We start from the raw sequence: 20,459 nt of genomic DNA on the forward strand, positions 1-20,459 counted from the left end.
CCCCTTTTCTTCATCTTTCTCCTCCTCTTTACCCCCTGCTCCCTCTCTCTTCTTCCTTTCTCCTTCCTCCTCACTTTCTCCCCTCCCACTCTCTCCTATCCTCCCTCTTACCCTCCTCTCCCTCTTCCTTCACCCCCTTCCTCTCTCGCTCTCTCCCCCTCTCCTTCCTCCCTGCCCTCTCTTTTGGCTCCTGCCTCTTCTTATTCTTTCTTCCCCTTTTCTTTCTCCTTGCTATTTTTCTCTTGTTCTACATCCCAGTATCCCTTCAGATGGATCGTCTCTAGTGTCTGTTCTTGGCCCACCTTTCTCTATATAAAGCATTTAGCAACCCCTAAAGTATTCCATTAACATTAGCTATTATTAAGTGTTAGCCATGTTGTCTTGGCCCTTTCCTTCACTCCCATCACTTCATTTTATTCTCTTTTAAGTCTATATCTTTTGCCCTTACCTTAGAATGTAGCTGTCAGGGATTGGTTGAGTCACTGTACCTGTGTCTTTGTGGCCAGCATATGAAGCACTTAGAAATGCTTATTCATTGATTGTTGAACCTATCGTAATTCTTGGTCATAATTCTCGTGGTGGGAACCAACAGTTGGACCTTTTGTTTTATTTTAAACCCTTACTTTTTACCTTAAAAGCAATACTTAGTTTCTATTCCAATACTGCAGAAAATCAATGAGGGCCGGGTGATAGGGGTTAAGTGTCTTGCCCAAGGTCACACAGCTCAGGAGTCTCTGAGGCCAGTTTGGAGCCCAGGACTTCCTGACCCTAGGCCTGGTGCTTTATCTACTCTGCTACCTAGCTGCTCCATGGTGTGCACGTCATCATGCTCATTTCTTACCACATTGTGTACAGAAATCACTGTGTCTTATCTAAGCTCTGCATCTCTCTCAGAACTTAGCACTGCATTCTATATTCTTGAGACACTGAGTAAATGCTAAATTCAGTGATGTCATGAAAAAAATTCTATAAGGGGAGAGGATTAGGATTTTGAGGGTTCTCTGCTACTCAGTAGCTGTGTGACCTTGAGCAAGTTACATCTCTTTTTGGGTATCCATTTTCTTATCTGTAAGTAAAATTTTAATAGATGACCTTTGAGATTTCTTGTGATTTTTTTTTTAAACCTTTACCTTCCATCTTTTTTAAAAATTTCTTTTTTTTAAAACCCTTAACTTCTGTGTATTGACTGATAGGTGGAAGAGTGGTAAGGGTGGGCAGTGGGGGGTCAAGTGACTTGCCTAGGGTCACACAGCTGGGAAATGTCTGAGGCGGGATTTGAACCTAGGACCTCTCATCTCTAGGCCTGACTCTCAATCCATTGAGCTACCCACCTGCCTCCACCTTCCATCTTTGAATCAATACTGTATTTTGGTTCAAAGGCAGAAGAGCTGCAAGAGCTAAGCAATGAAATTAAGTGACTTGCCCAGGGTCACATAACTAAGAAGTGTCTGAGGTCAGCTTTGAACCCAAGACCTCTTCTTTCTAGGCCTGGCTTTCAATCCACGAGTCACCTAGTGCCTTTTTTCCCCTCTGATTCTAATAAACATCATAAAAATGAATCAATATCATTTTATTCTTTTACAAGTACCTGACATTTCTGCCAATCTGTACTATTAATTGTTCCTTGAACATATTTCCTGACTCTCTGCTCTGCTTTTTTTCATGGCTTTCAGTTGGATAATCTCAGGGGTCTCCCCTGACATTCCCTTTCCCCCCAAGAGATGTGGGGCAGATGAGACAGTGAAATTGAGCCGTTTGAACGTCCAGACTCAAAGGATAGTGGTTAATGGTTCTATGTTTGCTTGGAAGGTAGTCTTCAGATGAGGGCCCCAAGGATCTGGGCCTGGGCTTCTGTCATTTACCATTTATAGCAGGGACTTGGGTAAAGGCAAAGATAGCATCCTAATAAAACTGACAGATAATACAGGGCAGGGAGGGTTGATCAATGGCCAGGATGACAGAGCCAGGATTCAAAAAAACCCATCTTGTTATCTGGGGGTTTGCATGAATTCTTAGGCTCAGCATGAGTCAGCCCTGTGATGTGGCTTCCAGGAAAGCTCATGTGATGTTGGGCTAATTTGTCCTGGTTCGACCATCTCTAGCACTATGGTTAGGTATAGAAGAAGGCAGTGAGAATGGTGGAATGTCTAAAGTCAATATCATTTAAAAATTGATTGAAGGATCAATTTGCTTTGGGGGAAGAGAAGGCTCAGAGGAATATGCCAGCTGTTTTTATATATTTGGAAGGCTGTCATGTGGGAGGAAATTAGACATTTTTTTTTGAGATGGCAGGGAATATGTATATATAGTGCCTACTGTGTGCCAGGCATTGTGCTAAGTCCTTTTATAATTATTTCATATGATCTTCATAGCAACCCTGTGAAGTAGGTGCTTATTCCCATTTTATAGTTGGGGAAATGGGAGCAATCAGCTTCTCTGACTTGCTCAGGGTTACACAGTCAGTCAATGACTGAGGTTGAATTTGAACTCTTCAGGCTTGTTGTTCTCTTTGGATCTAGAGGAAAGAACTTGCAAAAAAAAAAAAAGGGAAGAAATTGCAAGGAAAAAACCCACAATTATGTCAGGAAAACCTGAAAAATGAGAGCTCTCCAAAAGTGAAACAGACCCTCTTGTGAGGTAGTAGGTTCCCCAGGGCTAATTTCAGTCCTTCTTTACTCTTTCCCCCAGATATTCCCTTTTCCATGAAGCCCTCTCAGATTACCCGAGTCAGAAGTGTTCTCACTTGTCACCAGATTCCTCTGTCTCCCCTGTCACACCATCTTTACAATGTAATGCATTCTCAGAGTCTTTAGCCACAAACTGGGGTTACAGGGTATTTGCTGCATGCTTTGTGCCCTGGGACAGCTGCCCCCTTTGGGTATCTAGTAGCTGCCCAGCTTCTTAGGGACAATGTGGAAGAGGGACTGAGTTGGTGATTTTATTGACATGGGGCTCTCTACCAATGCACCTTCTCAGCAGTTTAAAAGTCTTAGAGCTGCTTGGCACATTGATAGGAACTTGCCCAGCGTTGCTTGGCTGGTATGGGTCAGGGCCTCAAGGCTCATCTCCCCACAGTGCTGCCCTGCCCCTCTTTCGTCAGGCATGCCAGGAAGGAGAAGTCACATTATGCTTGGGGATCTTCTGTCTCACTCTCTAGGTATCAGAACTGCTCTCCTGGTTGGGGGGATGGCTCCGCAGAAGCAACAAAGGATGCTCACTCGTCGGCCTGAAATTGTGATCGCCACCCCTGGGCGCCTGTGGGAGCTGATTAAAGAGCAGCATCAGCACCTCTCTGATCTCAAGCAGCTCAGGTAAAAGAGCCTTTGTGAACTCTGTATTCTTCCCCTTTATCCAGCCTGTTCTTAATTAGGTGACCTGGTTTTTTTCCAGCAATTTAGTAACATGGCCTGGATGGCAGGCCTCATTTCTGTCCCAGAGGGCTCCACTGGAGCTCCCCTGACATTTTCTAAAGTGTACAAGGTCTGCTAGCCTTAGAGTTTTAGGTTAAAAAAAGGAATTGGTTCAAATGATCAATTCTAAGAATATAGTATAGGAAAGGAGGTGATTAGATTCATTTGGGAAAGACCTGGGGGTCCTAGTGGCCAACAGACTTAACATGAGTTAGTAGCTCGATGCAGCCAGTACTGTTTATGTGATCTTAGGTGATGAGGATCTATGCCTCCATACCCTGCCCTAGGGAGGCCCTATTTAGAGTATAGTTGAGGATGAGGAGGCTTGGAGTAGAATTGTAATGGGCCTAAGGATATTAACCTAGAGAAGAGAAGGTTGAAATGGAACTGTGGCAACCAGCCAGCCATTTTCAGAGCTGTCCCACAGAGGACAAAATTTCCTTCTGCTTGGCTCAGAGGGATTTCTGAAGTGCCTTCTGTGTGCCAGGTGCCATGCTAATACCCTGAGAAGTATGATCTCCCAACAACCCCTGGGAGTGAGGTGTGATTCCCCCCATTTTATAGATAAACTGAGGTAGAGATTCAGCGATTTGCTTGGAGTCACATAGGCTACTTTTGAACTCAAGCCTTCTGACTTCAGGACCTGCACTCTTTCTGTCTCGCTTCAGAGGTTCCTATAAGGGGAAACTTCCTAATAGCTGGAGTCATAGGCTGGGTCACCATTTTATGAATCATATATTTTATAATGTCAGATATCCTTCATAATACAAAGGACAGAGCAGAGGGGATTCTTGGTTGGGTGCCCTGGGATCCTTTCCGTCTCTGGGGTCTCTGAGTCTGGGCATCTAATAAGCAGAGGCCAGGCAATTGTGGGGGTAGCTTTTGAATATTATGTGGGGTGCCTTTGGGGGGCCTGTGACATGGAGGATGGGCATGCGCTCCCCTCGCTGTCTCCGAGTTAACAGTTTTTTGCTTGGATAGGTGCCTTGTGATCGATGAAGCAGATAGAATGGTGGAAAGAGGCCACTTTGTTGAACTCTCCCAGTTGCTGGAAATGCTGAACGACAGTCAGTATAATCCTCAAAGACAGACATTTGTATTTTCTGCCACGCTGACTTTGGTCCACCAGGCACCTGCTAGAGTGTTTCAAAAGAAAAACGCCAAGAAAATAGACAAGACAGGCAAGCTGGACATGCTGATGCAGAAGATTGGGATGAGGGGCAAACCAAAGGTGATAGACTTAACAAGGAAGGAGGCCACAGTAGAGACCTTGACAGAGACCAAAATCCATTGCGACAAAGAAGAGAAGGACTTCTACCTCTATTACTTCCTGTTGCAGTACCCGGGGAGAACCATGGTCTTTGCCAATAGCATTGACTGCATCAAGCGCCTCACGGCACTGCTCTCCATTCTGGACCGAGATCCGCTTCCTTTGCATGCAAACATGCACCAGAAACAAAGACTAAAGAACCTGGAGCGCTTTGCTGAACGAGACAAGTAAGCTGATAGTGGAGGCAGACCCAGACTCCTTACGCATAGGCTGGGAGAGCCCAAGAGGGCTAACAGAAGTATCTCTCTGCCTTTGGGGCAGGTGGGGTAGTGCTGCTGCCCTTGCCCCCTCCCTGTCTCTTTATCCCAATAGCTTTTTTTTTTTAAGGCCTTCCCTCTTAGATTCAGTGCTGTGTATTGGTTCTAAGGCAGTAGCTTGGTAAGGGCTGGGCAGTGGAGGGTTAGGGCCATGTCTGGGGTAACCCAGAAGTGTCTGAGGCTAGATTTGAACCCAGGATCTCCCCATGTCTGGGCCTGGCTCTCAATCCATTGAGCCCCCTAGCTGCTCCTTCAGTAGCCTTTCAGCCCCTGTAACCTGACAGAACAAAGATTGACTCATTGTGAAGCTTCATCCAGCACATGGAGAGAATGCTTTTCAGTCTAGTTGAGCTCTCATGGTGTTGGGGTTGACCTCATCTCTACAGCCTGTGGAGTGGATCGAGCCCATGGGCACCAGAATGTGATTGTCACTGGTGATGATGCCCAGCAGATTCCTCCCTAGTAGTAGGGCTCAGGCTGTGGGCCTGTCCAGGGATGGGGAAGGACAGGAGTAGCCTAAGGAGCCTCGGCTTCCCAGCCCTTGGCTCCAAAGAAAGGGCTCAGAATGGTCTTTGTTGTTTTGGGGGATGGGGGGAGGACATTGGATCAGTGGATGTCTCTTTCTTTGTGGCAAATAGTTTATTCATTCATAAATAAAACATGGCACATTAGAGCCTACAGGGAGCTTAGAGCATAAGATGTTAGATGAGTCTACCCCCCAGCATGCTCTTTGACCCAGAAGTGAGAGTGACTCTCAGAATGGCACACATTTGTGCTAGTATTGGCCCGAATGCCCGTGTGGGACAGAACCATAGAGCCGGGGTTTCCTCTGCAGCTGAGGAGATGAGAGAAGCTAGTTCTGGCCCATAAGACCAGCCCTCCTTCCCCTCTAGGTCCTGCTGCCACCTTAGATGCCACGCCACATCCTGAGGCATGCACAGGACTGCTTTTCTCTCAGAGTCCCAGCAGGAGGGAGTGTTCATTCTCAGCAGTTCTGAATGACCACCCTTTTCCCCACAGTGCTGTTCTCCTATCGACAGATGTGGCTGCTCGGGGCTTGGATATTCCAGATGTTCAGCACGTCATCCATTATCAGGTGTGTGTATATGGGGAAGGCTGGGGGTTGGGGGGGCAGCAGACAGAGGACTGCACTTGGAGTCGAAAGATTCATCTTGCTGATCTCAGATGCTTGCTGGCTGCCTGACCCTGGGGAAGCCATTTCAACCTTAGTGTCCTCATCCTGTAAAAATGAGCTAGAGAAAGAAATGGCAGACCTCCAGTATCTTTGCCAAGAAGGCCCCAACTGGGGTCATGAAGAAGTGACTGTGACTGAAATGACTGAACAACAAATAATAAATATTTTGGGGCGTTTGTGGGATGGTGATTCCCAACCCTGCATTAGGGAAATGAGGCCCATCTTCACTACTACCATCACTACTACTACCACCATTGTCTTTACTACTACTACTAATGTCACTACTACTATCACATCTATTACTCCACTATAAATACTACTACCACTACCACTGCTTTACCACTACCACCAATCACTACTGTTACTTTCACTATTACTGCCATTATCACTGTTTCAAACCACCATCACCACCATTGTCACCACCAGTGGAGATATCTGTCATGCCAATGAGGTTGAGGATCTGGGGGAGCAGCTCGAGCTCCAGTAAGGGAGTTAGCCACTTCTCTTAGTGAGTTCCCTGTTGCTGGAGGTGTCGAGTAGAGACATTGACTTCCCATGCCTGCTTTTGAGAGGATTTCCTTCCCCAGGCAGAAGGTTGGACGGGGTCATCCTTCAGGTCTTTTCCTTTTGTCATCTTCATTTTTAAAATGATTGAGATTGAAAGAAATGATCTTTAAGGTTTCTTCCAGCTCTAAGAATATATTTCTGTGTTCGCTTCCTCTGATGACAGACTTTTAGTGATAGAAGGATCTTTGTTAATCTTATTAACATGTTAATTGTTAACCTGACCTTACAGCCAGGGACAGATTTTTTTCTTCTTTAGTCTGAACTTTGCTAATATTGAAGAATATATCTGTAGGGCATCTTCACCATAAAACATTTTAGTGCTCTTGTGGCTATATAATTCCAGGAACTGTAGAAGTGAAGTCAGCCCCAGGACTCTTAGGAGCTTAAATAGATTATTAAAAAAAACCTTCCATACCCTTACATTCACTTAGATCCGTATGTTGTGGTTCAAGACAATGCGCTGTGGGGCAAATCAAATGTCAGAAAACCTAGGTTTGAGTCCAGCTCTCTCACCTGATAGAGGCACTTCCTTCTATGAGTCTGTTTCTTCCTCGGTGGATGGAGGGGCATGACAGGAAGGGCCATCCCTCTCTCCCACCCCTCAGAGGATAAGAGATACCGTATGTGTAAGACACTTACACCATGCAGATAAGTCGCTTTCTGAATCCTGCATAGATTTCAGGGATCTAGGATTTTGTAATTGTGGTAACTATGCATTCCCATCTCTTATGCCATGGTAGATGGGCTTGTAGAGTCATGGCTGAAAATTCCTCATCTTGAGGGGTCTGGTCTTTCCATAATTGTTGTTCAGTCATGTCCCACTCTTTGGGACCCCATTTGGAGTTTTCTTGGAAAAGACACTGGAATGATTTGCCCATTTCCTTCTCCAGCCTATTTTACAAATGAAAAAACTGAGGCAAACAGGGTTAAATGACTTCGCTAGGGTCACATAGCTAATAACTATCTGAGGCTGGATTTGAAATCAGGTTTTCTTGACTTCAGACCCAGCTCTATCCACTGCACCACCTAATTGCCTCCTCTATTATTAGTAGATTGCTATTCAGACAATGGCCACAGTCTGTCACTGGGCCTGTCCACCATGTTATGGATCTGTCAGAATGTGAGAGGTACTGGTATAGCCTTGCAGGGAGCTCAGAGTCACCACAGAGCCTCAAGAAGGCATCAGAGAAGAGCTTTAATGGAAGAAACCATAAAGCATAATATAAATATAGGGATGGGGCTAGACCTTGCAGGGGAGGAAGCTGCCTCTCCCACTGCAGGGCAGCACATACTCTGCAACTTTTTAGACTTTTGAGAGGTGAGTGCCTCTGCTCAGGGCATGGAACAGAAGTGGGTTCTGGATCCAGTCCTTCCTGGTGCACTCTTTCCCTTTACTGTGGTGCTTCTTGTACCATGTATAACGTACAAATAGAAGCTGTTATTTTGCTGTCTTATCTTTGACTATAGGAAAGACTTTTTCTGGACTGTATATTTTTCACCAGAAGAGTCTTGAGTACTCCAGCCTTCCCAAGATTACCTCTCTCCTTCATAGAAGCATCTTCTGATCCCACTCCTAAGTGTCTTTAATGTTGATCTGTTTTGAAGGTCCCTCGAACCTCAGAGATATATGTCCATCGGAGTGGCCGAACGGCCCGAGCAGCTAAGGAAGGTCTTAGTTTGTTGCTAATTGGACCAGATGATATGATCAATTTCAAGAAGATTTACAAGACTCTGGAGAAGAACGAGGAGATTCCATTATTCCCCATTGAAATAAAATGCATGAAAGCAATCAAGGTAAAAAAAAATTAAAAGGATACCCTTCTCCCCCAAACACTAAACCAAAAAAATCTTAAACTGAAATATTCCTCTGCTTAAAATAATTTTTCCTTAGATTCTTGGTTTCTATCATTGTTAGATAGAGATTATATATAGCAGTTCCTTCAGTTATGGATAGCTAACAGAGGAGCAACATGTTTTAATGTTAACTAATTACAGCAGCTCAAGTTTTCTTTATTTGCAAAATGGGGATAATCAGCACCCACCTCCCAGGGTTGTCATGAGGATCAAATGAGACAATTATGAAGCACTTAGCACAGTGCCTGGCACATAGCAAGGGCTATGTAAATGTTAGCCATCATTATCTTTATGATTGTTGTGACTACTACTACATAGACCTTTTTTTAACCCTTACTTTCATTCTGAGAATCAATACATGTATCAGTTCTAAGGCAGAAGAGCAGTAAGAGCCATGTAGTGGTTGTCGGATTTGAATCCAGATCCTACCAACTCTGGCCTAGTTCTTGGTCCACTGAGTGACCTAGCTCCCCCACATAGGACTTTCATATACTGATGTTATTACTACTTGGGACTTTAATGTACACTATAAGAGGGGAAATTAGATATTTAGGTTATGGTCACCAGAAATCGGATTAACTCGATTTCAAATTAAAATAGACCCAAGTCAGGATGACTTTTATGGAAGTTTATTTACAATTAGGAAGGTTGAAGGTAGGGAAATAGAGAGAAAGAAACTCTGGCCTGGACCAGATAAGAATTTAGAGGTCCCAGCAAAGAAGCACAGAAGTTAATTAAACAAAGCTTCTAGCCAAAAGGCCTTTTACAATTAGAGAGGCAAGAGAGGCCTCCCTGAGGGTAGAGCCTCCAGAAACGCCAAGGGAGGAGAAAGGAAGTCAAGCCTAACTTACCCATGTGACAATTCAGAGGGAAGCAGTCTGAGGTCTCACCAGAGATCCTTCAACACCAAGTTCAAAGCACCAACTGCCTCCCCAGGAAGTTACTATCATATTTAAAAGATAGCATCTTTGGTCATTTCCTGCATCCACCTCCAATTTCAAGTGGACAAATGGCAGTCCCTTGTTTTTGATTTGTTGCTTATTGTCAAGTGTGGGAAACTAATCTTCCCCTCCCCACTTAATTCTAAGTTGGTTGGGGTGACATTATTTCTGATGGCTAGAGTCTAGCAATGAATGAGGATGATCTAATTCCATTTACACAATCACAATATTATTACTACTACTATTACTGTGTAGGGTTTTTCATATACTCATAATATTACTACTATAATTACTATTATTACTGCTACTACTACTACTACTACTACTACCATTACCATTTAACTACTACTATTACTACTTTTATTACTACTGCTACTATTATTATTACTATTACTACTACTATTGTTACTATTTAACTACTACTATTACTACTTTTATTACTACTGCTACTACTATTATTATTGCTACTACTACTACTACTATTACTTGTACTATTATTACTGCTATTATTATTACTACTATTATTACTATTTAACTACTACTATTACTACTTTTATTACTACTACTATTATGACTACTACTACTACAACTACTATTACCACCACCAACCCTACTAGCTAGCATTTATATAGCACTTACTATGCTCCAGGCATTGTGGTAACTGCTTTACAAGTATTATCTCATGATCTTCACAACAGTCCTGAAAAGTAGGTATTGTTATTATCCCCATTTTACAGATGAGGAAACCTAGGCCGAAGTTAAGGGACTTGTCCAGGGTCATAGAGCTAGTAAGGTTGGAGGCTCGATTTTAACTTGAGTCTTCCTGACTCCAGGCGCAGTGCTCTGCTCTGTCCCTTGAACCACATTGAGAAAACAGCCTATAAGCACATGCCAAATAAATCTATACGTGCATTCTGTGTTGTCATTCCCTTCTAGCTTTCATGTTCTATAGGTGTGTGTGCCTGCCTGCCTGCCTGCTTGCCTCCTCTGTGCTGTTGTGTTCTGGCTTTGCTTAACTTAAGATGCCCTTTGATGCGTCCTAAGATGCCCTTGGCTGACCACTGCTTCTGAAAGCTTTTGAAAGTGCGAGGCCAGCAAGATGTGGTGTATAATAAACCTGGAGTTCGGTGCCAGTGTGAAAATTGTCTGTGCTTTATTGTAGGAGCGAGTAAATTTAGCACGCCAGATCGAGAAGGAGGAATACTACAATAGCCGAGCAAAGCAGCACAACGCCTGGTTTCAGCAAGCTGCTGATGCTCTTGAAATAGACCTGGATGATGATGTCTTCATAGGCAAGTGGAGGGCCTTGGGGTGGGTGGCGAGGCTCTTGTCTGGTGGGGCCTGGCTAGATAAGGAGGGAAGGTAAACATAAAGGGACTGGGTGGCTGCCTTTCTTTGCAGCTGTGTCTAGGCTAAAACAAGAAGAGAATGTGAAATCTCAGAAATGCTTGTTGGGGAGAGGGATGGAAAAGGTCAGGCTGATGGCTCAGAGCAGCTTAGTTCTAGCACGAGTGGAAGATAGTCAGGTTATAGAGCACCAAAACATGGAGAACTTCAGCAGGAAGTGCTCTTCAAGACGTCACCTCTTTATTTTACAAAGGAGGAATTGTAAAGGGAGGGCCCTGCAAACGGAAGTGATGAATCCAAGGTGACACAGCAACTCTTCAGGGCTGAGACTAGAATCTGGGTTTTTTTAGAGCTCAGATTAATATTTGCTGGGACAGTGGATAGAGTATTGGGTGTAGAGTTAAAAAGATATGAGTTCATAGAACATTGTACACAGTAACTGAAACACTGTGGGATGATCAAATGGGATTGACTTTGCTACTAAAAGCAATGCAGTGATCCAGGACAACTCTGAGGTGCTTGTGAGAAAGAATGCTATCCACATCTAGAGAAAGAACCGTGGGAGTAGAAACACAGAAGAAAAACATATGCTTTATCACTTGTTTGTATGAGTATAGGATGTGGGGTTGTGGTTTTAAAAGATTACTCTATTACAAAAATGAATAATATGGAAGTAGGATTTGAGTGATAATAAATGTATAGCTCAGGAGAAAAAAAAAGATATGGGTTCAAATCCAGCCCCAGACACTACTCATGAGAAGGGGGATCCTGGGTAAGCCATCTAACCTCTGCTTGTCTCAGTTTCTTCAGCTATAAAATAAAGCCATAAATAGCTCCTTGGCTTATTAACTAGGTTCAAATGAGATAACATTTGTGAAGCTCTTCGCACTGTGCCTGGCATATAATAGGTGCCTATTTAATGCTGTTGGGGCAGCTGGGTGGCATGATGCCTGAAGTTAGGAAGACTTATCTTCATGGTTTCAAATCTGACTTTGGATACTTAGTAGCTGTGTGACCCTGGGCAAGTCACTTAACCCCCATTGCCTAGCCCTTACCACTCTTCTGCCTTGGAACCAATACACAGTATTGATTCCAAGACAGAAGGTAAGAGTTTAAAAAAAAGCCAAACAAGTGTATTTTGAGGAAAGCCCTCAATGTGTCTGAACTCCTTACAGTTCTCTACCAGTTTGTCACCCCTGTTTTTTTTTTTTAATTTTTTTTTATTTTTTAAGCCCTTGTACTTCGGTGTATTGTCTCATAGGTGGAAGATTGGTAAGGGTGGGCAATGGGGGTCAAGTGACTTGCCCAGGGTCACACAGCTGGGAAGTGGCTGAGGCCGGGAGTCACCCCTGTTTTTACATCTTGTAATATGGTGGTTTGGGGGATGGGATGAGATGGATTAAATTGGGCCAAGATGTTAAAAACAAGATGTTAGACTATGGGTTGAAGGGCAACAGTTAACTCTGACCAGGCCAGAGCCTGGTCTGAGATCAACACAGAGACCATTCAGTAACTGGAAAAGTAATTTAGATTTAATAGGGAAAGGTTAAAAGGGAAATAGGATAACTCTGATGCTAATTTCCTCTACCTAAAGTCCCCAGGATCTAAATGTCTCCTTGTGGAGAGTCTTCAAAGAGTTGTTGAACTACTCTGATCCTAGTCCCTACTCTAGCTAACTTGTACTAAACCCCCATTAGTTAATATTATAGATAATAGTGTGTGGCAAGCTTGGCAGGACCCAGGGAGAGGTCCTAGATCCAAAAAGGACCCAGACCTCATCTTACAACTAGTGCAGACAGATGATTCAGGATTCATAAGGTTCTCCAAGGGAAATACAGCAGCCGGATAACAACAGGATAGCAGACAGGATAGGATAGGATCACCAACTTAAGGGCAAGCAGCCACTCTCCCCGGGTACCTCCAGAGAGAGATAACTAACCCCCTCTGTACCAGTCTAACCCTTCAACATTCCAGATTCTTTCCCTCTGCATCTGTCCCCTGCAGACCATCCTCAATTGCTATAACCCTCTCTTCCTTATAACAATCTGAGGAAACTGAAGCTCAGAGGAAAAGTCATGCCATTACTCTTTCTAAGCAGAAGAGATTTCTTTCCTTAAGCCATTTGTACCACCTCCTTTCCCAACCGCCTCTCTGGAGGCCCTGGCCTCTTCCTTTACCAAGAAAATTGAGGTATAGTAAACTCCTTCCTGCTCTATCCTTACCTCAGAAACCCTTCCCTGTTGTTCCCTCCTCTTCTCCTTTGCTCTTTCTCTGAGGAAGAGGTGACTCTTCTTGGCAAAGACATTTTTTTCTTTTAAACCCTTACGTTCTGGTTGTCCCTCAATTGAGGAATGGCTGAACAAATTGTGGTATATGATGGTGATGGAATATAACTGCTGTAAGGAATGATGACCTGGAGGATTTCTTTTTTTTATTTTAATTTTTAAATTTTAAATATATTTAAAATTTTTTCCACGTGTACACGATTCATTTTCTTTTTCATTTTTTCATTTCTTTTTTATTTTTATTTTATTAAATTTTTGAATATCTTCCCATAGTTACATGTTTCATGTTCTTTCCCTCTCTGCCAAACCCCTCTAACCCCCCTTAGCCGACACACAATTCCACTGGGTTTTACATGTATCATTGATTAAGACCTAATTCCAGGGGGCAGCTGGGTGGCTCAGTGGCTTGAGAACTAGGCCTAGAGACAGGAGGTCCTAGGTTCAAATCTGGCCTCAGACACTTTGTAGCTGTGTGACCCTGGGCAAGTCACTTAACCTCCATTGCCTAAAAAAAAATAAACACGCAAACAAACAAATAAATAATTAAATTGCTGCTGAAAAAAAAACCAAACACTTAATTCCATATTATTGATAGTTGGACTCATGATTCATTTTCTTTATTTTCTTTCCCTCCCCTCTTCTCTCCTCCTCCCCCCCCCCCAACAAGTAATTTCATTGGGTTGTACAAGTGTTACCACTTGATACCTATTTCCATATTATTCATTTTTACTATAGAGAGATCTTTTAAAGCCTAAACTCCAAATCTCATACCCATATATAAATGTGATAAGTGATGTCATATGTTTTGCTTTTACATTGTTCCATAATGTTCCAATCCTCCAGATCAGGATTTCTATATGAACTGGGAGAACTTCAGTGAACTGATGCAGAGTGAAATGAGTAGAGCCAGGAGAACATTGTACATAGAAAGTAAAACATTGTGGAATAATCCAATGTAATGGGCTTTGCTACTAGGAGCAATGCAACAAGCCAGGACACTCCTGAAGGACTTATGGGAAAGAATGCTAACCACATTGCGAGAAAGAACTATGGGAGTAGAAATGCAAAAGAAAAACATATGACATCACTTATCACATGTATACATGGGGATGTGATTTGAGATTTAAAAGATGGCTCTATAGCAAAAATGAATAATATGGAAATAGGTATCAAGTGATAACATTTGTACAACCCAATGGAATTGCTTGTTGGCTCTGGGAGTGGGGAGGGAAGAGAGGAGGGAAAGAAAATGAATCATGTAAAATTGGAAAAATATTTAACTTTAAAAATATTTAAAAATAAAAATAAATAAAAAATAAACCTATACCTTCTGTTAGAATCAATACTGTGTTTTGGTTCCAAGGCAGAAGAGCGGTAAGGGTATGGCAGTTGGGGGTAAGTGACTTGCCCAGGGTCACACAGCTAAGAATTGTCTGAGACCAGATCTGAACCCTGGCCCTCCCGTATCTAGGCCCAATTCTTAATCCATTGAGCCACCCAGTGGCCCCAAGGACATCTTATTTACTAGTACCCTGTCCCATTCTTTCCCCTTGTGAGCTTGCCCCTTTGATTATCTTTTACTTCTCATTCCTCCTCTTTCATCTTAAATTTCTCCTTTATCAACTGGCTCCTTCCCTGCTGCTACCCACAAACATGCCCAGCTTCCTTCCATCCTTCTATTATAGTCCATGTGGCCTTGCTATTTCTGAAGCAATCATCCTAACTTTCTCTCTTTATAATTAGATGTTTCTTCTTCTATGTCCTTCTCTTACCAATCTCATCTACCCCGTGGTTGACCATTTCTAGACAGATTTTCTTCCAAGAATCTGTATTTAAGCAAAGTAACAGACATTTATTAATCACTTATTATGTGCAAGGCATTGTGCTCAAGCACTGGGAATAAAAATTACAATCAACTAGTTCCTGCCCTCAAGAAATTTACATTCTTTTTAAAAATGATTAATTTTAAAATTCAGCCTCTTCCTCCCTTCACTATACCATAGAAGGCACCATCTAGCCAACTATTCAGCTTATATCTTTCATTTTTCCACTTCTCAGTTCATTCTCTTGAGGTGAACACTGATAATTTATTCTTTAGATATTAAATCTGTAGTTGAATATGTTTTCTCTGTTCTACTTGCTTCACTTTTCATGACTTATGTAGTTCTTTCCAAGTTTTAAAAAAATGAATCTGCACATTGTTTCTTATGGCACAATAATATTTCAGCACCATCATATATCACAGTTTGGTCAGCCATTTCCCAACTGATGGACATCCCCTTGATTTCCAATTTTTTGCCACTACAAAGAAAGCTGCCAAAATATTTTCGCACATACAGGTTCTTTTCCTTTTTCCCTGATCTCTTTGGGAAATAAACCCACCAGTGTTTTTGCTGGGTTGAAGGATATGCACAGTTTTATAGATTTCTGGGCATAATTCCAAAGAGAAGCTTATATTCTTCTGGGAGAAGAAACACACGAAAGGGAGCCTGCTAGCTGAAAAGCAGAAGGGATAGATAGGGAAGGTGTGAAGGTGCCAGGGAAGAGGGAATGATGGAGGAAAGTGGAGCAGAACCAGGAGGGGAATGTTCATTTTCCAGCTTGGGCCTTTCCCCAGAATGGAGGCACTGGGAGAAGGAGGCCTCCATGAAGAAGGGTTATTTCAGGGTGAGGCTGCAGCCAAGTCCAGAAATTGAGAAGCAAAGTCAGGAGATCTGGGGCTAGAGTTAGGCAACAGCCCCCTGCCCCCACCCTAGAATGATGGTTCTCCTTACTGAAGGATAGTAAGGTATCCAGGACAGTGGTATGATGCAGCTTCCTCCACCTTTGGTGAAACATCTCAGTGGAAAGTTAGTGGATGTGTGTTGTCTCTTCTGTGGGATGAGTCAACAGATCCCAGTGCACAGATTGCCAAAGGGGTCTTACCAAGCTATCCTCACATTTTAATTTCATGTGGCCAAAACTGAACTCTTCTTTCCCGACCTGCCCCTTCTCCAGACTCCTCATGTTTCATGGAGGGCATTCCCATCCTCCAAGTCGCCCACATTTGAAACTTCAGTCACTCCTCTCAATCAACTCCTGGCTCTGGCTCGTCACTGAGCCTGGCAGTCAATAAACATTAAGTGAGCATCATGCACCACACACTGTTGGGTTCTGAGGACAGAAAGAATGAAACGGGTCTTGTTTTTAAGGAGGTTACATTCTGTTGTGGAGACAAATGAACTGGGTATCAGGAAAGGTTTCATGTTGACTAGGACTTTTTTATTTATTTATTTGTGTCATAAACCCCCTTGGCAGTCTGTTCATTCATTGGAATTGGACTTGTCATGCAGAAGAGACAGCATATATTCACCAACTTTTCCACAAGAGATATTTTTTTAAAATTCAGTAATGTTTTATTTTTTATCAATTACATGTAAAAATAATTTTTAAGATTTTTTTTTCTAACGTTTTGAGTTCCAAATTCCCTCCCTCTTATCACCCCCCTCCTTGAAATGGTAAGCATTTTGATATAGATTATACATGTGCTTGCATTTAAAACACATTTCCATACTTGTCATGTTGTGGAAGAAGACACATCACAACAATAAAAGCCCATGATGAAATAAAGTGAAAAATGGTATTCTTTGATCCGCATTCAAGCTCCTTCAGTTTAGTTAGAGACATTTCAATGAAAGTGAGTGATACTTCTTCTTTTTTTTTTTTTTTAACTTACTTTTTCTTTTATGAGTCCAAAGGCTTCATTATAGCACTCTTCCCAGAGCCTTGCCTATGGGCCTCTGTTAGAAAAGAAATAGTATCATAAAGGGAAGCACCTGTACATCCATTAAAGATTTTGCTTAGACAGGGTCCATTGAGTTATAGGGTTGTTTTTGCTTTAAACCCTTACCTTCCACCTTAGAATCAATACTGTGTTTTGGTTCCCAGGCAGAAGAGTGATAAGGGCTAGGCAATTGGGGTTAAGTGACTTGCCCAGGATCACACAGCTAGGAAGTGTCTGAGGCCAGATTTGAGCCGAGGACCTCCCGTCTCAACTCCTGGCTCTCAATTCACTGAGCTACCCAACTGCCCTGAGTTATAGGTTATTAAGTGGGAAAGGACCTTAAAACACAGACAGTTAGAATGTAGGATATTAGAGCTCAAAGGGGACTTAAACTATGAAATTTTAGAATGAGAATGAGCCATAAGGGTCATATATAGTCTAATTTACCAGCCTGGTTTTTAATATATGTACTAGTGTGGACATGGAAGGTCCCCACATTAGCAAGGATGTGGGAGGCTTTTAGGTTAGAGAATGAATAGAAACAGATGGATGTAACTTCTGGTTGCTTGTGTGACTTGGAAAAACTAGCCTCTAAGAAGTTTCCCTGAAGCATTCTGCCTGCCTCCTCCTCTTTGTTCATGTGGTATAAGTTAAGCATATTTGATCTGTGTATAGAAACAGGCATTTGGTTGTTGGGCTAACATTCAAAGCATCATCTCTGGGGGGATTTTTAGCCAAGTAGTCAGCAAACCTTTGTTTTTCCCATCAAGCCCACAAGGATAATACTAAGCTTCTTCATAGTCTTTTTGTACTCTGCCACCCAAAAGAGTGCCAAATTTGTGAAAATATCCTTGTGGGAAGGGGGTAGAGGGGGAAGGTTTCTAAAAATTCCCATTAATAGATAAATAACCCTATTTAATGTGTTGTTTTCCAAGGAGGGAGGCATAGTGAACAAGAAGAGAGTCAGAAACAAAGGATGATGAAGGGCATGAAAAAACAGTTAAAACATCTGCTTTCCCAGCCTGTATTTAAAAACCTCATGAAGACCAAGTATCCGACACAGTTTGGAAAGCTGACGCTACCCGAGATGCCCGTGCACACTGCTGAATCTGCTCTGAGTACTGTATCCAAACAGAAGAAGAAGAGAAAGAAGAAACAACTAATTACGAGTACAAATTAACTTTGGACAGACCAAGACTTGTTGGTGACAATCGTGTGGTGCCTTTGTGCATCTCTCTTCCTCACCGCTGCGCTTGTGGGAATAGCATCGTCCCCCCCAACTCCCCCAACCTCTTCTCACTTCAGGAAAAACAATCCAGTATGCAGTTAGAACATCAAGAATAAGGTGTTCCTTGTCCCATTCATCCTGATGCTGCTGCATCCTTAACATGTGTGGGTAGATTTTTAAAAAAATTAAAGCCCTGGCCTCAATGGAGATTGTTGTCATGAATTTTAGCTGGAAATTGAAACGGTTAGGGCAATTGCAAGGATCCAAGATTGGGTGGGCTTCATTAATACCATGATCTCTTAGTTAGGGTTGTGGTTTTAGAGCTAGAAGGGACCTTCCTCGTTTTACAGATAAAGAGACCAAGGCCCAGAGGAGTTAGGTGATGTGTCTAGAGTCACACAGATGGTAAGTAACAAAACAGTGATTTGAATGCAGGTCCTTTGATTCTAAATCCATAATTCCTTATTTAAAAAAAAATTAGGGGCAGCTAGGTAGCACTGTGAATAGAGTGTCAGGCCTGGAGTTTGGAGTCCCTAGGTTCACATCTGGCCTCAGACACTTTCTAGCCGTTACTCTTTTGTCTTAAGAGCTGTTACTATGAGAGAAAATGAGGATTTTAAAGAAAAAAATTATTTCTCATCTAAACCTATGATTTCACTGGTGTAGGGAACTTCCAGGAAGGAAACTTTAAATAAATAAATAATGAGAAGCCCTTTATTTTCCATCTTAGAATCAATACTGTGTATTGGTTCCAAGGTAGAAGAGCGGTAAGATCTCCAGGCCTGGCTCTCAATCCACTGAGCCATCTAGCTGCCTGCCAGGAAACTTCTAATGTCATTGTAGATCAATAACTTTTGCAACTTGCCATCTTAGAGTTAGCTTCGACACTGAGAAATTAAGGGATAGGCCAACAAGATGTGGCCAGCATGACTCCAAAGATGGGACTTAAATCCAGGTCTTCCACTACAACACAGTAATCCAAATATATATAGCCCTTTATAGTTTACAAAGTGCTTTACCCCACAACCCAGGGGACCGTAGCATCATTTCCCTCCTGCTTCTCTCCTAGACTTCATCAGTCTCCAGAAAATCATCTTCTGTGAGATTACTTTGACTGACACTCGAACCTTGTCAGTACTTCCTGCCCCAGGACTCCTTAATTCAGCTGAATAAGAGAGAGTGGATTGGGCAGCTAGGTGGCACGGTAGATAGAGTGCCAGGCCTGGAGTTGGGAGGTCCTGGGTTCAAATGTAGCTTTAGACACTTCCTAGATATGTGACCCTGGGCAAATCACCTAACCCCCCCATTGCCTAGCTCTTACTGCTCTTCTGCCTCAGAACCAATACAGAGTATTGATTTTAAGATGGAAGGTTAGGGTTTAAAAAAAAATAAAGAATATAGGTGTGTGGGCAGCTTGGCAGCTCAGTGAATAGAGAACCAGGCCTGGAAGGGGAGGTCCTTGGTTAAAATCCGACCTCAAGACACTTCTGTGTGACCCTGGGCAACTCACTTAACTCCAATTACCTAGCATTTGCTACTTAGTCTTAGATTTTATACTAAGCTTTTGCTACTTGGTCTTAGAATTTATACTAAGACCAAAGGTAAGGGTTTAAAAAAAAAAAGAGGGTAGAGGTTGCATATTGGAGAGTTCTACTCAGATCCTCCATTTAAGGAGGCCCCAGGCCAACCAATCTCATCATTTCCCACCTGGCCTCAGGATTTCATCATGCCCCAAGCCAGATCCTCCTTTTCCTTCCTCCCCTTTTCAGCATCTTTTAATGCATTGTTATGCTCTATTAGATGGCAAGCTCCTTGAGGGCAGGGACTGTTTCTTATTTTTGTATTCTCAGCTTGTATGAAACTGGATATTTCATAAGAGTTTATAGACTGACTGACAACCTCTTTGGGAGATGGATAATACAGGTATCATCCCCATTTTATAGAAGAGAGAATTCATATTCAGAGAAATTTTAAGGGACTTGCATGGAGTTACAAAGTTTGAAAGGAGCAGAATCAGGTCTCCTATTTTTTCTACTACCCCATGCCAAGCAAAAAAAAGAAATGAAAGTGGGTCAACTTTGCAGTTAAATGCATATAACTCTTCAACTTACATCTCCCACATTCAATCCAGTCTTTTCTATAGAATAGAAAATGAGTAAGGTCAAATTATCTACTTTGCTACGCTATATCTTATTCCATGTTAACCAAATTAAAAGAATTTAGTTCCTATTCAGCTTCAGAACTTTCTTTGCTATGTCACTGGGCCAGTCACTTAACTTCTG

General features: G+C 42.5%; 1 protein-coding gene across 1 annotated transcript in view; it reads left to right on the forward strand.

Moving 5' to 3' along the window:
- The window catches only part of DDX24 (DEAD-box helicase 24), a 44,073-nt gene extending 25,695 nt beyond the window's left edge, over positions 1-18,378 (forward strand). The window contains exons 4-9 of the mRNA XM_044662131.1: positions 3,158-3,311; positions 4,392-4,907; positions 6,018-6,093; positions 8,365-8,553; positions 10,717-10,846; positions 17,885-18,378. Coding sequence (XP_044518066.1) covers positions 3,158-3,311; positions 4,392-4,907; positions 6,018-6,093; positions 8,365-8,553; positions 10,717-10,846; positions 17,885-18,129 — 1,310 coding nt within the window. The 3' untranslated portion in view covers positions 18,130-18,378. The remainder of the gene's footprint in view (positions 1-3,157; positions 3,312-4,391; positions 4,908-6,017; positions 6,094-8,364; positions 8,554-10,716; positions 10,847-17,884) is intronic.
- The last annotated feature ends 2,081 nt before the right edge of the window (positions 18,379-20,459 follow it).

This window comes from Gracilinanus agilis, chromosome 2 (assembly GCF_016433145.1).
Source record: "Gracilinanus agilis isolate LMUSP501 chromosome 2, AgileGrace, whole genome shotgun sequence".
NCBI lineage: Eukaryota > Metazoa > Chordata > Mammalia > Didelphimorphia > Didelphidae > Gracilinanus > Gracilinanus agilis.